General features: G+C 44.8%; 1 protein-coding gene across 7 annotated transcripts in view; it reads left to right on the plus strand.

Moving 5' to 3' along the window:
- The first annotated feature begins 4,080 nt into the window (after nt 1-4,080).
- MECOM (MDS1 and EVI1 complex locus) overlaps nt 4,081-18,807 on the plus strand; it is a 568,287-nt gene continuing 553,560 nt past the window's right edge. For 4 of the 7 annotated variants that reach the window (XM_027112180.1, XM_027112191.1, XM_027112265.1 and 1 more), the window contains exon 1: nt 4,347-4,504. In XM_027112180.1, the coding sequence (XP_026967981.1) occupies nt 4,468-4,504 (37 nt within the window). In that variant the 5' untranslated portion in view covers nt 4,347-4,467. Of the gene's footprint in view, nt 4,505-18,807 lie in introns of all 7 variants that reach the window. The other 3 variants (XM_027112201.1, XM_027112273.1, XM_027112184.1) reach the window with 2 other exon arrangements.

An 18,807-nucleotide genomic window follows, 5' to 3' on the forward strand; every position in this document is an offset into this window, starting at 1 on the left:
AAACCACTAGACAAGCTATTAATTTAGCTAGACTACCCAGGGTCCTGAACCCAATTAATTTCTAATAATTATAGCCCAAGGGGGCTAGATAGATCTCCCTGCCTCCTTCTTTTATTGCCACTCCACGCCACCGAGGTCAGCATATAATAATAAAGTGTATATTTTGAAAGCGATCTCTAGAACAGTGAGTTATTGCAATGAATGAAAATTGTTTCCATTTTGGCTAATTGAGCCGATGGCCGATAGCTAGAGCTCTGAGACTAAATAAAGAGGACTGTTTCATTTCAACATGAAGAAACCCCCGCCTAGCTCTGGTCACCCAGCGAGAGTTTAATTTCTTAACAGCCAAACTGAAACCCCGCGTTGGGTAAACAGTATTAATAATTGCATTACAATGATTAAATTAATCTTGCTGGTAGCCAAGAGAATATAGGTTGTGATTGAATAGCAAGATGTAAAGTTCACTGCACAAAGACAATAGGCCAAAAAATACCTCCTTAAAGAATTCAAACTTTCTTCCAAAGATACTGTGGGGCTGGTTCAATCATGGTGCGAGGAAAGGAAAATTTCCTGTTGCATGTAATGTACTGAAAATCGGTTCTTTGCTGTTTCTAGCATTAATTAGAGAAATATAGTTAGAAAAAAAGGTATACTTGTCCTGTTCTCTTCTTCAACGACCCATCTTTCTTCCAACTCCCATCTCGAGTGCTCCGCTTCTGCTTTTAAAAAAAGAAAAAAAAAATCCGAAAGAAAAAAAATGACAGTAGTAAAACAAGTAAATCCAAACAGCCCGTAAACTCATCGACTTTCCAAGGACGCATTGCTTCCAGGATGCCCGCTTCCGTGGGAGGAAACGCAAGAAAACGTGGGACACATGCTACTGCCCCTTAAGGAAACGAATTGCACCAGGAGAGGGAAAGGCGGACGGTGTGGGGGCGGGCAGCGAGGGCAGCTCCGCCAACTTGTTGGAGGCCTCTTTTCTCTTGCTCCAGCGACAGCTTAGACGGGACGTCAAAGGGTGTCGGGAACCCCAGGGGCCGCTGAACAGAAAGTCACCTGCTTGGGTCTCACGGCTGAGACTTGGGACAAGTGGAACTGACGGGGTCCACGCACTTGGGAGTGGGAACCCACCGGGCTTGGCGCGCAGGGGTTCCCGCGCTGCAGGCGGTGAGCGCAGTCCGCTGCTGCTGGGCGTTTGCTCCATCAGGTTAAACACACTTGAACTAGCACGTTAGTTCTTTTATTAACACTCACTTAGGGCAGAAAGCACATGAAAGAAAGAAAGAAAAAGAGAGAGAGAGAGAGAGAGAGAAAGAAAGAATGAAAGAAAGGAAGGAAGAAAGAAAGAAAGAAAAATAAAGAAAGAAAGAAAGAAAGAAAGAAAGAAAGAAAAGAAAAGAAACCCAGCTTTCAGGTTTGAAAATAAAAATGACGATTTCGTGAATACTTTTGTTCAACAACAACAACAAAAAGAATGATGCCTTATCTTTTCACAATGCTTTGGCCCGAGGGCACAGAGGAGTTTGTGTTTATTATTTCGGTTAGAATATGTTGGATTCGCTCGTGTCCGGAAACTCTTGTAAAGACCAGGCAAAAGACCCTTTCGCTGAAGCGACCGCGACCCCAGGGATTTTAAAAACCAGAAGGGGAGGGTGCTCCAGCCGCGCCTCACTGCCCCCACCCCATACCCTCTAGAAAAGCTTCAACGACGGAGATCTTTGAAGTTGGGGGCATCAGCTTTGATTTTCTTTACTTTTCCATATCCCACCCAGTTCTCCTCACAGCCCCCATCTCACCCCCTGACCCGCCACGTGGTTTATAATTTCTCAGCCGAAACAACCATCGCAGCTTCACGTGTGGGTCTTGTATTTAATCTTGGGTTTGATTACATGGTACCTTCATTTCCTAGGAAATTCCCCGTCCCTCCTCTTAACCTCCTCTCTGCAGTGGGACCCGGATATAGACCCCCTGGGGATGAGATGAAAGGAATCAAGTAGAAAAGTGGAGGGGAAGGTGGTAACTGCTTTTATTTTTTTTCAGCCCCCCCATCCCCCCCGGAGTGAGAAGGTGAAATGAAACGTCCCAGGCAGAGCCTCCTCCTGTCCAGGGCGCTCTTTGGTCCTTAGTGGACTCCACCTCCCCTCCTGAAGGCCAAGGACCTTTAGGTTCTGATAGCTGGGAGGGGCTTGATCCTTCGGGCTGCCCCTCTGTCCTCTGGCCTAGGTGAGGGTCCCCAGAGAGTCCCTTAAATTGATCAGAAGCAGTTTCTCTGAACTTCTTGACGGCCAGTCTAGTGCGTTTCTCTCCCTAGAGATTTTACTCCCTTTGGTGAAAGCTCTCAAGCCCCATTTCTCTTTTTCCACCGAGGACATTTACTGGTCGCAGGGAAGGCACTCCTTCATCTAAACTGAGGGAAGCCAGTGAACTCACAATCACAGACCCTGGGCATCTACATCCAGAGTGCTGAAGTGCCTGGTGCTTTTGCACCAGCTGAATGTGTAAGCACAACACCTGTATGTACAGGGCAATAGAAATTGTAGAAGGGCTGGAAACATCCCGAACCCCCAACTTGCCTCTTTAGTCCGGAGGGGATGATAGAGTTAGTTCTCTTGTGCCCGTGTGTTTGGGCACCAGAGCCTTCTCTTTTGGAAGCTGTTTTACTCCTACTCTGTGTAATTCCTTCCTTTACCCTTCTCTGCCTCCCCACTTCCCTTCCTCACATTTCAACATTACACATCTGTCTCCCTTGGGACCTGTAGCTTGATTTTCCAGGGACCTGTATCTTACAGCTAAATGCCCCTGGAATTACACAGCTCTGGAGAAAGAGAAGTTGATGGGTATCCCTGGCAGGGTGAATCTTTCGAATTTTAATTTCCTGCAAGCCATTGATGGATAATACCCTTTGGGGTTGACCCTTGCTATTTGTTCATTCACATCCCCAGTCCTAGTTTTGACAATAAATGACAACAGGTACAACTGAGCCTTCTCAGTTATCTTCCTTCCCCTACTCTGCCTTTGCCAAACTCTCACCCAGGACCTGATATTCTTTTCTCTTTCCTTTAACTTGAACATCAAGGATGTATCGTTGCAGCACAGAGACAAAAAGATTGTAATTTTCTTTTATGGTGCCTGACAGGGTTTGCAACAGATATTAATGGAGACATAAATAGCTCATGGAAGGCACTGAACGAAATTGTTTAGTGCAAGGAGGTTGTACCAAGAGAAAATCCATACATATTTGGGATTGATTCATACCTTGAACACAGCTAGCTCCTTTAAGAGGTCCCCATTTCTGCATGCCCACTTCTTTGGTAAATCCTGTAATTAAAGCAAATTTCAACAATGTATTTTTTAAGAGGTGTGGGGGGATTTCTCCCCCACCTCCTCCTTCTTGTGACCCGGGAGGTCGTGGGTTTAAGCGAGTGAGTGAAATTGCAGGCAGGCTGAGCTGCAGCAGGAGGCGACGGGGGCAGCGGTGGGGGAGGCCGGAAGGTGACAGCCGACCTCAGGGAAGGCAGAAGGTCTTGGATGTCAAATGCCCAAGCTTTCCGGGACCTGGGAATCAAGGGTGATCATCACTACTTGGTGAGAATAGACCAACTGATATGTTACAAGGATGGCAGAAAACGTTGGCATTACACCTAAAGTCAAGGAAGAAACATTTATTCTGCTTTCAACTCTGAAAGAAGCCGCAATAGCTTCAGTAGCAGTAACAGCGGCAGCAGATTTCCCGAAGTTCAGGATGATTCTCACTTTCTCCTGGATCGCTCGCCGAGAGTCCGGTCCTTCTAGTTCTTTAGTGTGGGAAAGATTTTAAATGTCCTCTCCCCTCCCCCCACTTCTTGCTTTTCCCCAAGGACGGTATAGAAAATTTCCTGCACTTTATGTTGGGATAAACAATAATACTAATAATACAAGCTTACTGGTGATTCCAACACGAAATCAATCATTTGCCCTAGTCTTTTCATTTCTTTCTTTTTTTTTTTTTTTGGGCGAGGTGTCTGCTCCCCTCCGACTCCCTGTGCTCGCTCCCCGCCCCCCGCCGCCCTCCCCGTGGCTCCCTTTCTCCGCCTCCTCGGCGATTGCCATCTGACAAGATCTCCAAATCAAAGTGATAAATCGCTCCAAACTTTTTTTGGCGGCGTTGAGATGTTGGAGGGGCGTCTAGCGCGCATGTGCGAAGGTGTCCAAACTGACAATGCTGGAGAGATAGCGAGTGTGGATTGAGAGAAAGGGAGAGAGGGAGGGAGAGAGAGTGAAAGAGGGAAAGACAGAGAGTGAGTGTGTGTAAGTGTGTGTGTGTGTGTGTGTGTGTGAGAGAGAGAGAGAGAGAGAGAGAAAGAGAGAGAGAGAGAGAGAGAGAGAGAGAGAGGAGAGGGAGGGAGCGAGAGGGAGAGCAAAAGAAGGAAAAGATCCAAGAAAAAAAAAACCCAACCACACACCAGCGGCTGCAGGACTGGGCACAGCATGAGATCCAAAGGCAGGGCAAGGAAACTGGCCACAAGTAGGTGCAATATCCCTTTTCTATTGGCTTTCACCCTCCTCTGCCATCTTGCATATCTGTCTACAGCGCTCCGGGAGGGAGCGCGGGGCTGCCTCTCGCGCCGGGGCCCCGGGCGGAGGGCAGGCGCAGAGCAGACCCAGCAACCTGCCGGTCCCAGCCTCCGCGCCGGCCGCCCGAGCTCTCGCTCCTTGTTTGGGCGCCAGAGGAGCCGGGGCAGCCCTCAAACCCCGTGCACGGACCAGCTGTGGCAACCCCGGGGTGGGGGCGGGGTGGGGGCAGCAAAGACCTGGGTGGGAGGGAGGAGAGAGCGCGAGAGTGAGCGGGAAGGGGTGGGGTGGGGTGGGGTGGGGTGGGGGGGGGGGGAAAGGAGGGGGGAGGGTGTAGTCTGGTGGGGGTGGGGTGGGGAGGGCACGGGCAGAGCCGAGCTACCGGCTCAGCAGAGCTGCGGGCAGGTGGGGAGAGAAGAGGCCCCGCGAGCGCCTGGAGAGCCGGGAGTGGAGGGCGCACAGCCAGCGGCGACAGCCGCCGAGGAGAAGGAGGCCGAAAGGGCGCGCTCCGGCCCGCGAGCTCCAGGCTGGCTGGGCGCCGAGTGACCCCCAGGGGGCGGGCTGCAGGGACACTGGGCCGCGGAGAGGGTACGGCGGAGCCTCCCGCGCTACTTCTGGACGTCTCGGGTCACTAACCCTCCCCGGCGCCCCCTGCCTGCCCGGCGTGGAGCGGCCTTCGTCACGCGGGACAAGGGCTATTGAGTTCGGGGCGGGGGCGACGGTACGCCCATCCCCCACTCTTCTCGCAGAAGTGTTGGGTGACTTTGCCCGGCCTTGCCCGCCGAGCCGACACTGTCCGAGAAAGCTAGAGCCTCAGCCGGGACTGTAGGCGACGGGACTGGGTTTGTCCAAATGCTTCTACCTCGAGTCTAAGGGTACCCAGCGGTGCCGAGAACTGGAGCAATCTGGAGCAGTCCAAAGCGCTCCTCCTCAAGGTGTCAGCACGCGGGGCTGGAGCAGCCTCGGAAAAGCAAAGGCCGCCGTTCGCTCTTCCCCTCGCTGAAAACAGAACTCTAATTGTTTTGCTTGTGGACCAGAGAAAGTAGAGATGGGGTGGTGGGGTGGGATGCGTCCCTCAAGTGAAATCCCCAGTCTCTCCCACCCCTGCGTATTAAAGCCAAGTACGCCCTGCGCCTTCCCGCCTTTGGTGTCCCCGCCACAGCCGCGCAGCAGGCAGAGGCACCTCGGCGGGCTCGGTTTCTTTGGCGGTAAGCGTCCGCGGTCTAGCCCGGCGAGATGCTGTCATCATAGGCGTCTTTCCAGTGCTTCTTCCAGTCCTCACCCAAGCACTCCCTCATGCCCAAATACGTTTCCTTTCGCTCTGGTCTCAGGGATCAACCTATGTATAGGGCTCTTTGGGTCATCAGTTCATCTAATTCTCTTTCGGATATTGTTCATTTCACTTAGCTTGGATAGTGTCAAAGCGCGCCAGTGGAAGTTCTATTTTTCCTGTTTGCGTTTAATGGGGCCGATGTCTTTATTTTCCATCTGAGGAGGAATAAATGTACATATGCTCGGAGGCCTGGGGGCTTCAATTCCGACTGAAGGTTAGGCGTGTGTGTGTGTGTGTGTGTGTGTGTGTGTGTGTGTGTGTGTGGTTGGGGGGACGAGACGGGGGTGGGAGAGCCGATTTCAACGCTGCCTAAGTTGTGAAATGAAAGCCGAACGCTTCGCGCGCCTCATTGCCTGGTATCCGCCGAAGTGAAAGCAGAACACAAAACCCTTCGAATTTCTTGGGCAACTTTTCCGACTATTTTAATTACCAAGTTGTACGCTGCCGTATTAAAACATTCCCGCACGCACAGGCCACTCAACATCCAGAAACCGAGCCCGGTTCCCGATCTGATGATACTTGTCATTCATCCAGAGGGAGACCCGTTTATTTTGTCTCTAGTGTTTCTAAGGATGCTGCTGCGGCTTTCTGATAACTAGATGCGAACTCTTACAAACTTTTCTTGCTAAGCCTCAGGTTCTCGCTTCCTGCTCCAGCTGTTGCCGCCGCGGCTCCCTTTCTCAGACAGGAGCGCTGCTTTATGCAATTCTTCAGTTGCAGTCTGGGTAATAAAGGAAATCATATTAAAACTAAGGATTTTTTTGTATTTTAAAGCGCTATTTCCTTCCCCAGCGTAGTGCGTGAGTTTCCTAGCGCATGGCGGAGACAGTCGGTTACCCCTGCTGTGAATCTAACGAAAACTTTGTGGCTGTGTCTGCACCGGTTTCTTTCTTTCTCTGGGTTAGGAAGAGGCAGTGTGACCAGCATACTTTAAAAAACAAAACCACCTTTCTTGTTGCAAAAGTAAACATTGCAATGGAATCAAATCACTTAGAAACAGTCGTTTTCTTGATAGATTGTTATTCTTTTTGTGTTTTGTAAATTTCTTTGGTGGCCAAGTCCTGTCGCGATCTTGGCTGTGGTACAGCATTCCATGAACCCAAACTAGGGACCACAGACCCTGAAAGTACCCGCTGAAGTTAAAACTCAGACTGAATGCACAGCCTACTTCCCAACTTACAGGGCTTGTTTTTTTTTTTTTTTTACACAATAGTTAAAACCGATAAATTGGTTGCAAATAATTTGGGAGGAATAAACCATTTCATTAAAAAAATAAAGAAGGGAAAAGCAAGAAGATTGACATTTGTACTGTCTAAAGCCCTTGGCCTTTATTCCCACCTTTAAGAAAAGAAAACTAAAGCCAAGCAGGCTCTGGCAGCGCCGTGAGGCTTCCCAGCCGTTTTCTTGGGCAGCAAGGACAGCACCTGGGCCGTGCCAGAAATGCCAGTTGCAACTGTTTTCTTCTGGTGATGGGAAAGAAGTGAAGCTGGATCTGCCCAGCATGTCTAGGGCCCGAAACACCGAAGGAACCCCACTTCCCTAAAGTGACACCCGGCAGGGTTTCAATCACAGCAATGAACGAGTTGCAACGAATAACCCCCCTCCGCCTTAGCTACCGGGCCCGCAGAAGTCTCGTAAAGACCCAGAAGGCGATGCGATTAGCAAGACCCCGGCAAGGCGGGAAGGGCGGGGGGGGGGGGGGCACTTGTTACTTGTACACTTGATCTCTGTTTAAAAAGAGGCTCTGAAGTAGGTAAGGTAGATGACGACCCTTCCGCTCGCGCTTTAATTCCTCACCTTAGCAGCCCAATACCTAAGATAGTAAAGGAACCGCAAGCCCAGGTTCCAGCCTCCACTGACCCTATGCCCAACTGCTTGCGTTTTCCTTCATCCTTAAAATAACTCAGATTAAAACACAGAGCTTTGTTTAAAACACGTATTTTATTTGTTTACTTCAGACTGCTTTTGAGGAGGGAAAAAGCGTTTGCCCTACGGAGGCAGAGGCCCCTTTTAGGAAGGCGGTTAATTTGCCATTACTTGACCATTATCCTGGCTTAGGACTTCTTTATTGCATTTGGCACTTGGAGCGCAGTCTTCCTGCAGCATTTTGATGTGTTTCGCTAAAAAAAAAAAAAAAAAAAAAAAAAATCTGTGTTTAGGGGAAGGTTAACAACGCTTTTCATTTCCCCCTCACACTCATCGTCAACACTGTGGAAGGGGACGGTTCATTAGCTACAGGGGCAGGAAGCCCGGAATAAAAGGCTCCTTTTTCAGGTTTTTATTTGTAGGGGCTGAGGAGTCGCAGGTCTGGGTGACGATGCGCGTGGCGGTGTGTGTATAAGTGTGCGTGATTGTGTCTTTTGCGGGGGGAGCCCAGCTCGCAGGCTTTCTGAGCAGAGTCCTCTCCTTACTGCCCGGGGCGCGGCCTCCTCCGCAGACATTCAACACGTAGGACACTAATCGAATAGAAATGAACGCGTCATTCCATGACATTTTTACTTTCTTCTTCTTTTTTAAAAGTTGATGGTAATAATTCTAAGCAGTTTTTCTTTAAACATCTTGTCGTTTGGGAGTTTATTTTATTTCATTTCTCCGAGTTGGGGCCAGGTTATCCGAGGCTGCAGAAGTTGCCTGGGGTAGGAAGGCCACACAGCTGGGGACTCCCGGCTCCGTCCCCCCGGGCAAGTAGGGAAAAGGAGGGCAAGAGAGCACCGACTTGTTGCCCTCTGCACGCCTGGCCCAGGATCCTCTCTCCCCACACCTCCTTCGTTTTGCCTCTGCTGGAAGCGGGCCCTGAAGTGGGGAAACTTGACTTGTCATCTTCTGGCCAATGGCTCTTACCCTGTTCCCAAGGTACTCAGGGCCTGTCAGAACCCTATTCCCAAGAGCTGGGTACACCCTCCCACCCCTCCCATCAGAACCCGCTGTGATGGGGCCTGGGGGTGGAGCTGGGGAGGCCCTAGAGAGCAGGGAGGCAGTGCTCCCCCAGGCCTCCCCACACCTCCCTCCTCCCGCTGCTGGGCTCCTGGCTCCCAAGCTCAGCCCAGAAAGCTTCTTGCCTCTTCATCCTCAGAGGTGCTGCGCGCCTGGCGCGCTGCTTCCCTCGGAGCCGGGTTTGCATTGACCGTGTACAGCACAGGAACACATGCGCCCTCACACACACTCACAGCTCAGGGGTTCAGGAACATCAAGTGCGGAGGGGGGGCACACACTCATTCACTCTTCCTGGCAGGGCAGGCCCCTTCCTAGCCCACCAGGCAGGGAAGAGAGGGGCTAGTGGGGAGATGGGGCGGGAGGAGACAGTCACACTTTAAGGACGCCAGGCACATTTTTCTGGAGAGGTGGTTAACCCTTCCTGGGCTGGAAGCGAGGCTCTAAGCCCTTTCTACAAAGATCTGTGGAGTCTGCTTTTCTTTTCGGCTGGGTGGCCCAGTATGAATCATTAGTTCCCTTCCCACTCCATTTGCCAAGGTCCTCTTTCTAAAATTAGATTTTCCCCTTCCCACTCTTCTGGCCTTCTGAGTTTACCAGGGAGTTCTCAAGGAAATTGGCTGGTTAGTGAGAAGAAGTGTGAGGAAGAGGATAAAAATGAGACAAACAAATGGAACAAAACACGAGAGGGGAGAAAGGAAGAGAGAAACAGCATGTTTCTTCTTCCAGATCCCCAGTTTGCACACAGATGGGTATTATATTTTTTCCCCCAGTAAATGAAAAAAGTGTAATCCTTGTTAATTACCTTTGCTTACATGCCATACAAGAAACTTCAGAGATGTTTCTACATAAGGAAGAAACTGTTTACAAAACTCTTTCAAAAAGTGTGACATATTGCTCCAGTTCAGCACTAAAAAGCTAAACACACTTACCCTCCTTTGAAGTGCCCTGGCTAGGGCAGCTTATTTGAGTGCGGTTCAGATATTGCTGTGGGTATAACTAATGGCCTCTACCTATTTAGCTCAAGTGGGAGGAGAGAAAGGCCTGAATTCCTTGTCCAATGGGTCCCTCTGGAGACTGGGTTCTGGCTCCTGGCCAGTTCTGTACAATGTCAACATTGAATATTTGAATTCCCAGACTCTATTTAACAAGTTTCTAAATAAATAAACTCATTGTGTGTCTGTGTTTAAAATTATTTCACCTCTTCCATAAAAGCTACAGCATCTTATTACATTGGCCTTGCAAGTTGATTTTTAAAAAAATAAACAAACAAACAGAGCGTAAGGCATTTTAATAGGCAGACCTGAACAACATGTGTGTTTTGCAAAGACATTCTCTTACGTGTGGCTGAGTAGGTGCTATTTAGAGGATCTTGGGCTGTTCTGTGTGATGTGGTAGTGAATTATGTTAAAAAACCAAGCTAAGTTCAGAAAGTCAGTGCAATATTAATCACATCCAAAGGGAGGCTTGACTGTGTAACTGTACTGTCTTTAGATATTTGATAATGTTGCCTGCTGGGTCCTACAGGACAGAGAGCTTCACTGATGTGTCCTAAATGGCTATCTGTAGGCTTCTGCACTCCATAAGCATTGGCAGGTGTGGAACTCTGCCCAGATGGAGTTTTGTTTCTGGGCATTTTTATTCATCTATCTTTGTCTGCCTTTGTAAGTTGGAAGGGGTAGATACACATGTGTTATCCTAATATTTCAGTATGGTTTTGAAATGGACCACACGAATCCTACGTTTTTACTAATCTCTCAGCATTTGAACATCCACAGCATTTTTATTCAGATGGGAACATACTTGTTCTAAGAAGTACACACTTAATTAAAAAGAAAACGCAAGTTCTGGTCCTCTTTAAAGTGTGGACTCCATCTGGAGTTGTTAGGAAAGGAAGTAGAATTCACTCTAATTTATGTGGATAAAGGACAACATTATTAAAAAGAATGGGATTTGAAAGGGCACATAGCAAAACCTATAACATTTAGCTGGTAACTTGGAGATCTCAAAGCCAAGAAAAAAATACCACCAACCCATGCAAACCCTAAAATAGATTACAATGACCTCAGCCATTTTCATTTTCAAAAATAATAGCCATGATTAAAATGGGGGGAGTGTTTTACTTGGAACCGTACTCTTCTGCATTATTATAAAAGCTGTTTTGTGGTTAAAGAACGGTTTCATTATAGAAAAAAAAAGCAAGTGAATTTTAATCAAATTCCTGACTCTTCAAAAGCTCTCGTTCTTGAGTTACTTCTTACTTTGATTTTAGTTATTATTCTTATCCATCCGCAAATGTGCTGCTCTTGGCTTGTGTACTCAGCTAAATCCTTGACTACTAACTTTTGAAACAATTCTAAAGAAGAAATCTTATTTAGAGAGGCGACTTTTATTAATTCTTGCAGTCACACCTGCCTAGGCCTCGCTGGCTGTATAATAGGAAGGACCAAAGCTTTCTTAACCTGTTCAAGAACCTGCGTAAAGGAATTGATTTTGTAAGTTAAGGTTGTTCCAAGTGTGACATTTATGAAAGTCTTTGTACATAGCCCTTGGTGGGCTTTGGCGATGGGCAGGCTTAGGAAACAAATAATTGGTGAGCAGCAATGAGCCACGTTTCCTGGTCATGAACATTACCCGTGTGTTCATCAGAGACTGCATCTGGGTGTGGTCCCTGACTGAATAGCCAGGTCATCTTCAAGCTATTGAATGACTCTGAGCTCCAGGATCTTTCCTTGTAAAGTAAAAGTTACAGTGCCACTTTCTTGGGCTGCTGTAAGGGTTGAACGGAGTAAATGTACCCATCATACCTCAGTCACAAGCTGTCATTCAGTAAATCTCAGTCACTTCCCTTCTGATAGATCAGTTACATTTTCTGAAGAGGATTTTTTAGACATCCTCCCCTCCTCCCCGTTCTGTTTTTATGCAGTCTCAGTTTTAGAAGTATTTGCATGTATATAGTAAGCAGTTTGTATGTCCCCTCATAAATCACACCCTCAGGATAAATGGACGTCGTATCTGAAATGTGGGCACATCAAAACTGTCCACACCAAGCCAAACTAGGCAGTACATTTATTCTGAAAACTTGAGAATCTTCCTTTGCCCTTTTTTGGGGGAGGGAAGGGGCACTGTGTGAATAAAGTGACTGAGATGTCAGCTTTGCTCCCCAGGTGCATGTACACAGCCTAAATTCAGTTGTGCGTATCCTCCGTTTGTCAGGACCCCTTGTGTATGAAAATTTTACTCTTAAGGCACTGAGTTTTGTAAGTCACTTTACTACTCTAGCTGAGTTGCTCTTCTCTAAATGAGAGGATTGGACTAGAGCAGAGCTTGTAAACTCAAAGTTGGCAGGGAGTTGGCAGGTACGACAAATGAGCGAGGCAAGGTGGTATGCGCACTAGCTCTCTTATTTTTATTGAAAATTTTGACGCCCAGCCTTTGTACTCCAGAACAAGAAGCAGTGGTAGGGCTGTGGCAAAAGCTGGGCCTTCAAGACTTCTCTTAAGCTGCCCCAGCTTGCTTCTGCCATTTGGGAAAGGGCTCCCAGTGCCGCTAGGTCTTCCTTTTTTTTGGTGAACCAGAACACACATTTATTAAGTTCCCTGTGTTACATGGGTGCAGTTTGTGGCACCCCAAAACAATGACAATAGTAACATCAAAGATCACTGATCACAGATCACCATAACAAATATAATAATATGAAAAGTTTGAAAAACAATGAGAATTACTAAAATGCAACACAGAGACATGAAGTAAGCAAATGCTGTTGGAAAAACAGCACTGATAGACTTGCTTGAGGCATGGTTCCCACAAGCCTTCGAATTGTAAAAAACCAAAATACCCGTAGGTCTTCCATTTTTAAGAGAAGCCACATATCTGGATTATTCTGTGAATTTTTCTCTACTTTAAAATGTTGACTCAATTTAAACAACAACAAACAACATTCTGCGGGCCCAACCAAACACCTCTGTCTGTCATGTGTATAGTTCATGGACCCTGGTTTTTGCAATGTCTGGATTAGATGATTTCCAAAGGTCCTTCAAAGTTCCAACATTTTACGATATCCACAAGGCTTCCTGGATATTACCTTGTATTTTTAAGATCTATATCTTCCTCTTCCTCCCCAAAGTTACTGTGTGTGTGTGTTTTGATAGGTGGAAGTACTTATTACAGAATCTGATATCTGGCCATTTATCTGGAAAAAAAGTCTTTCTCAGCCATGTTGTGTCTTTCTTTCCCTCCACGCTGCTTCATCATTAATTGGCTTAAGAAAATAAACTGAAACACTCACTCCCCATCTCATAGCCACTGGCTGCCATTCTTCCTTATTTCTCACTCATCCCAATTCTTTGATTTGTGGGCTAGGGGTTGGGCAGTAAATCATTAGCAGACAGTTTTCTGTGGTTTTCCTCAGTGGGAGAAGAAGTCATTTGGCTACTGTGGGTATAACAGAGGAAGAGTTCACCCCTGCCCCCTAGGAGGGTCCAGATGTTACGTCCTGTACATCTGTAACTGAAGAACCCAACTGACTTTTAAGACATGAACCTAAGATGGAGAAATCAGTTTTTAAGGGACGGATGTATTATTTGACAAGAGTGGCTCTCCTTGCAGGAAGATTATACATGTCAGGGAGCATTTGAAAATAAACATACATTATTGTGTTTATTGTCATGATTTGTATTTCTAGCAGAAGTGATGGGTGAAGAACAGGTAAAATTAAATCCTGGAGACTAAAAGCGCCAAGTATGGTGACGGAATACTGATACAACCGATTCTCCCAATAAAGTCTGGAAGAAGAACTCTATAATATCTAAGTCAGCACTACAGTCAAGGGACTGGTCAATAAATACTTGTTACTTTCAGTTAACATTGTTGGAAAAATCATCACATAAAGCAATGCTTGTAGAGTAGTGATGAACCATGCTTGTAAGCATTATACGAGGGTTATGAGATACCCAGCTCCCAATTTTTACACCTGATACTGAAGCCCAGAATTTTTAGCCCGGCCTTTGAGGACCTCCCACTCTTGAGTCAGATGGTGATTCTGAGCCCAGGTTCTGAGTTAGACTGGCCTGGCTTTGAATCCTGACTCCACCATTTACTAACTGGGTGAAATAAAGGTGAGCCAGTTAATTTTTCTGTGCCATAGTTTCCTTAATTATAGACTAAAGATATTTACTTCATGTGAGGATTTGATGAACTAATGCATTTAAAGTGCCTTTTTTTTTTGTTTGTTTCCTGCGGTACGCGGGCCTCTCACTGTTGTGGCCTCTCCCGTTGCGGAGCACAGGCTCTGGACGCGCAGGCTCAGCGGCCATGGCTCACGGGCCCAGCCGCTCCACGGCATGTGGGATCTTCCCGGACCGGGGCACGAACCCGTGTCCCCTGCATCGGCAGGCAGACTCTCAACCACTGCGCCACCAGAAAAGCCCTAAAGTGCTTTAAATATACTAAGAACATGTTGATTATTATTTTATAAAATTTTCAGGCTTATTTGTCTCCTTATCCAAATTAGTCCATTCAACCTGACTCGTTTAATCATTTTACTTCTCTCACTCTCTTGTCAGCCGAGTCTTGTGTTTCCATCTTCCAACCTTTGGCCACGATGTTGCCATATTCTGTAGACCTACCCATACTGTACTTTGACCATCAATATCTAACTCCTTTAAGATTTAGTTTAAACCCTTCCTTCTTCATGAGGTTCATCCTCATCCCTCCTGTAGACGTGCTTTCTCTATGTCTTTTCATTCCAATAGTATGGAATTATTTTTACCTATCATCATTTGGGCATTTTGTTATAAATTCCTTGTCTTCACTAACTGTATCTTCTTTTTCGAGCTAAACTGTAAAACTCCTGGAGAGTCCATTTCTGTTTTGTACAGTGCCTGTTTCTATGTTTTGTATATGGCAGATATCAGTATAGTTAGGTGATGGTGTTTAGCGATGGCCTTTGGTGGATTATGTGAACCCCTTCAATTTCTTTGCCTGTAAAACCTTCGTAGTCAGGTAATGTCAGCACTAGAACTCTGGGATATTTGACACTTTAATTGCATACTAAATCCGCAGTTGGCTTATTTTGACAGTGATAAACCCCCTGGAAAACACATTTGGAAAGTAGAGTATTATTCCTAATTTTCACCAATAAATGCTGCTCATTTTGCCAGTGCAGGTATAACCCATGGCTTCTCACTTAAATTACAAATTGTTATTGATCCACATTTGATCTTAAGGTTTATCAAACTCTGTACTGTACCTGGTTCTGGAGACTGTCAGTGGAATCGAGGTAGAGGTGGTGAAACAGTTTGTGGACTCATGTAATTCCTAGGGACTTGGGGGTAGTCAGCTTCACAAAGGTCACCAGAAGCCCAGTTTTTAGATAAATTCTAACTCTAATTCAGGCAGTACTAATATAGATCATAGCAACAATAATTTTGCTGCATATTTTAATGTTCATTTATAATGAAAGCCTCTTTCAATTTAAGGCTGACAAAATGATGTTGCATTAAATCTTATTTAGCTGATCAAATTAATCCCACCCACCCAATGGGGCCCCCTTAATTCAGATGCAACCATGTCTTTCTCCCCTTGAATCCCTACACCCCTTTCTCCCACCCACCATTTTACAAATCTCTCATCTCTGTGGAGAAAACAGGGCTATTTGTGCCTTGGATAACTGTCCTCAAGCTCTGAATGATTGCAGGGTTTCAGTTCCTGTTAGAAGTTTTCTTCTCCCAAGACCAGCCTGCTGTGACTTTTTATTTTATATTGGAGTATAGGTGATTAACAATGTTGTGTTAGTTTCAGGTGTACAACAAAGTGATTCAGTTATACATATACATGTATTTATTCTTTTTCAAATTCTTTTCCCAGTTAGGTTATTACAGAATATTGAGCAGAGTTCCCTGTGCTATACAGTAGTTCCCTGTTGGTTATCCATTTTAAATACAGCAGCCTGTACATGTCAATCCCAAACTCCCTAACAATCCCTCTCCACCACTCTTCCTCCCAGAAACCATATGTTCGTTCTGTGAGTCTGTGAGTCTGTTTCTATTCTGCAAATATGTTCATTTGTATCATTTTTTTTTAAGATTCTGCCCGTAAGCCATATGATATGATATTTCTCTTTCTCTGTCTGACGTACTTCACTCAGTATGACAACCTCTAGGTCTGTGCATATGGCTGAAAATGGCATTATTACATTTAATCAGTGGGGTGTGACTTTTTGTCCTGCTCTTAGAATTGCTTTTAAGGCATTAGGAGGCCCTTTAAATAAGGGAAGAGACTAAGAACCACGATTTTTAAATTTTATTTTACATATTTATTTATTTTATTGGAGTACAGTTGCTTTACAATGTTGTGCTGGTTTCTGCAGTACAGCAAAGTGAATCAATTATATGTATACATATATCCCCTCTTTTTTAGATTTCCTTCCCATTTAGGTCACCGCAGATCGAGTGTATACAGTAGGAAGAACCACGATTTTATACTTTGGTGCTGATTATAGACTTTACCTTTGGCAGGAGCTATGAAATTTAGTAATAAAGTGTTTCATGATAAGATGATAACAAAAATGGAGGGATTGAGCAACTATCTTTGTATCTGGAAGCATCATGGTTTTTAACCTTGTTCTGGGTCTCAGACCCCTGCAAGAACCTAAAAGGTATGAAGTCTCTCTCTAGAAAATAATAAATATGCATACAAGTTTTCATGCAATTTCAGTGGTTCACGGACTTCTAAATTCCAGCCATAGGTGTTATAATGGTTCACTCATGTGACCAGACTTGCTGTACCCTAGTATGTTTGTTATATAATGTCTTTTAAGTCTTTATCAATATTTTTTCATTATTTTAGAAATATTTTTTCTGCTTACAAAATTTATACTTGTTCTAATAATTTAAAAACTGCAAAAATTATCACACAGGAAATGAAAATTCTTGGTAGTTTACCCTCTTTTGTCACACACTGCCTGCAGATGGCTACTATACACCGTTTAGTGTGGTGCATCTATTAGCATATATATGTGTATATATATATATATATATAAATTTATAACTTTTTACAGCGAGTTGCTTTTTTCTATTTAAAAACTTAATCATATACCTTTGACCCTTCCCCGTCACTATGTATCAATCTAACCCATTCTTCTAAAGGCAGCAGATCCTCCACTGTTTGGACGTGACACATTTTACTGAACCATTCCCCTATGGATGACATTTGAGTAGTTTCCCGTTTTCAGAACAGGGCAGAGAAGTTCCCCAAACCAGGACTCTAAGGGAAAATGAAAGTGAAGTGTACAATTAAAGGAAGCTCACAGTTCAGGGTGAAGTGTGCTGGCCTCTGAGCCGTGGACACAGTGGGGCTTTGGGAAGGTCATGGAGGGTTGCCTCACCCTGTCAGGACAGATCAGATTTCCAGGCATCTTTACCCACTGAGGTCCAAGGGTCAAAGCCAGAGCTAAGGTACATCTTTGTGAGATCCACTGTGATATATCACTGATATTTCAAGCTTCCTGGATTGTTCTGGACTTCATATTTATGCCCATTTCCATTTTCTGCTGCTGCTCAGAACAGGCTATAGCTGAAATCAATTCACATACCCCTAACTGGATAAGGACAAGTAATTTGTCGGGGTTTCAAATCTCAAGTTTTTGTTTTTAAATTACGATTTCTTTGCATGTACATTATTATCACTCTGTCCTATCCTGTATATACAGCTTAAACCAACTGATGGGACTAGATAAATGCAGAAGGTTATCGGAAGCCAATCAAAAATTTATTCGTGTTCTTAAAAAAATGACCCACAATAATTTCTAACCTATGAATTGGAAAGATTTTCTCTGGGTAAGCGTGCTATGGGAAAAGTTTTATAATGGAAACTGTCTCTTACTTTTAACTATAGCATCAAAAATATGACAGTATAATGTTACACACTAGAGCCCATCAGATGCAAAATTCTAGTTTTTGATTATAAGTTATAAACCAGGCTAGAGAGACTTTTGAAAAGTGGTTTTCTCTGGCAAGGATGTTGTTGATTAAATATAAAAAATTCAGAAAAAATTAGTTCATCCCATTCCTTTACACAGAAGTTTACAAAAATGGAATAGCTGGGTTTTGGTTCTAGTGGGAACAACTTTACTTATTAAAGCTCATTGGATTATATTAGACTAAAAACACACTAGACATTTTAGATTGGATTTGAAAAGGCATCATTCAAGGAATCAAAATTTAGTCATATAAATCTTTTTAAGAATTAATTTACGTTGCAATTTTGATTCCTTAGAGTACAGTATTTGTTCCAAATCCAAATTTTTTTTTTCATGGATGCATAAAAGTTGTTCCATGGGGCATTACTCTTGTTAACATTTTCAAAGCATATTTGAAATGAAATCAATCAAATCAACTCAATAACTAGCTATTGAATGCCTAGTATATATAAGGCACAATGAACAAAATCCTAGAAACACTCACTTTCCTAAAAATATTGAACATCAGCACTTGACAAACATACCCCTGACAATGGTTTATTAACTGAGAGAAAGATCACTGTGTGCCTGTTGCTGCTCATCAATGACCACATTGTGGTTTCATGAGTCTGGAATACTGAATCCTATGCCTGACTCTTCTCCACATATACTGTTAACATTGTGAAGCCATATACCCAACAAGCTGCAGTGCTATTCCAAGTATTGGGGGTCTTCTATTTGAAAATAATACCGTACTTCATTTCTCTTAATACCTGTCAGATGTGGAGGTCATTGCTTGCCTCACTAAATTACTTACGTGTTAATGCTAATGTGGTTTCCATTCAAGATACTTGAAAACAAAACCAGGCCTTTATACCTTTATAAATACTTGCTGTTGGTGACTATCTCTTATCCATTAATTCAACAACTGTTTATCAAATGCCTGTAATTCTAGGTGAAGGGAAGGTGGCAGCACACACACACACACACACACACACACACACACACACACACACACACACACACACACACA

This window comes from Aethalodelphis obliquidens, unplaced genomic scaffold, assembly GCF_003676395.1.
Source record: "Aethalodelphis obliquidens isolate GAN/ISIS:26980383/991018 unplaced genomic scaffold, ASM367639v1 scaffold1, whole genome shotgun sequence".
Taxonomy (NCBI): domain Eukaryota; kingdom Metazoa; phylum Chordata; class Mammalia; order Artiodactyla; family Delphinidae; genus Aethalodelphis; species Aethalodelphis obliquidens.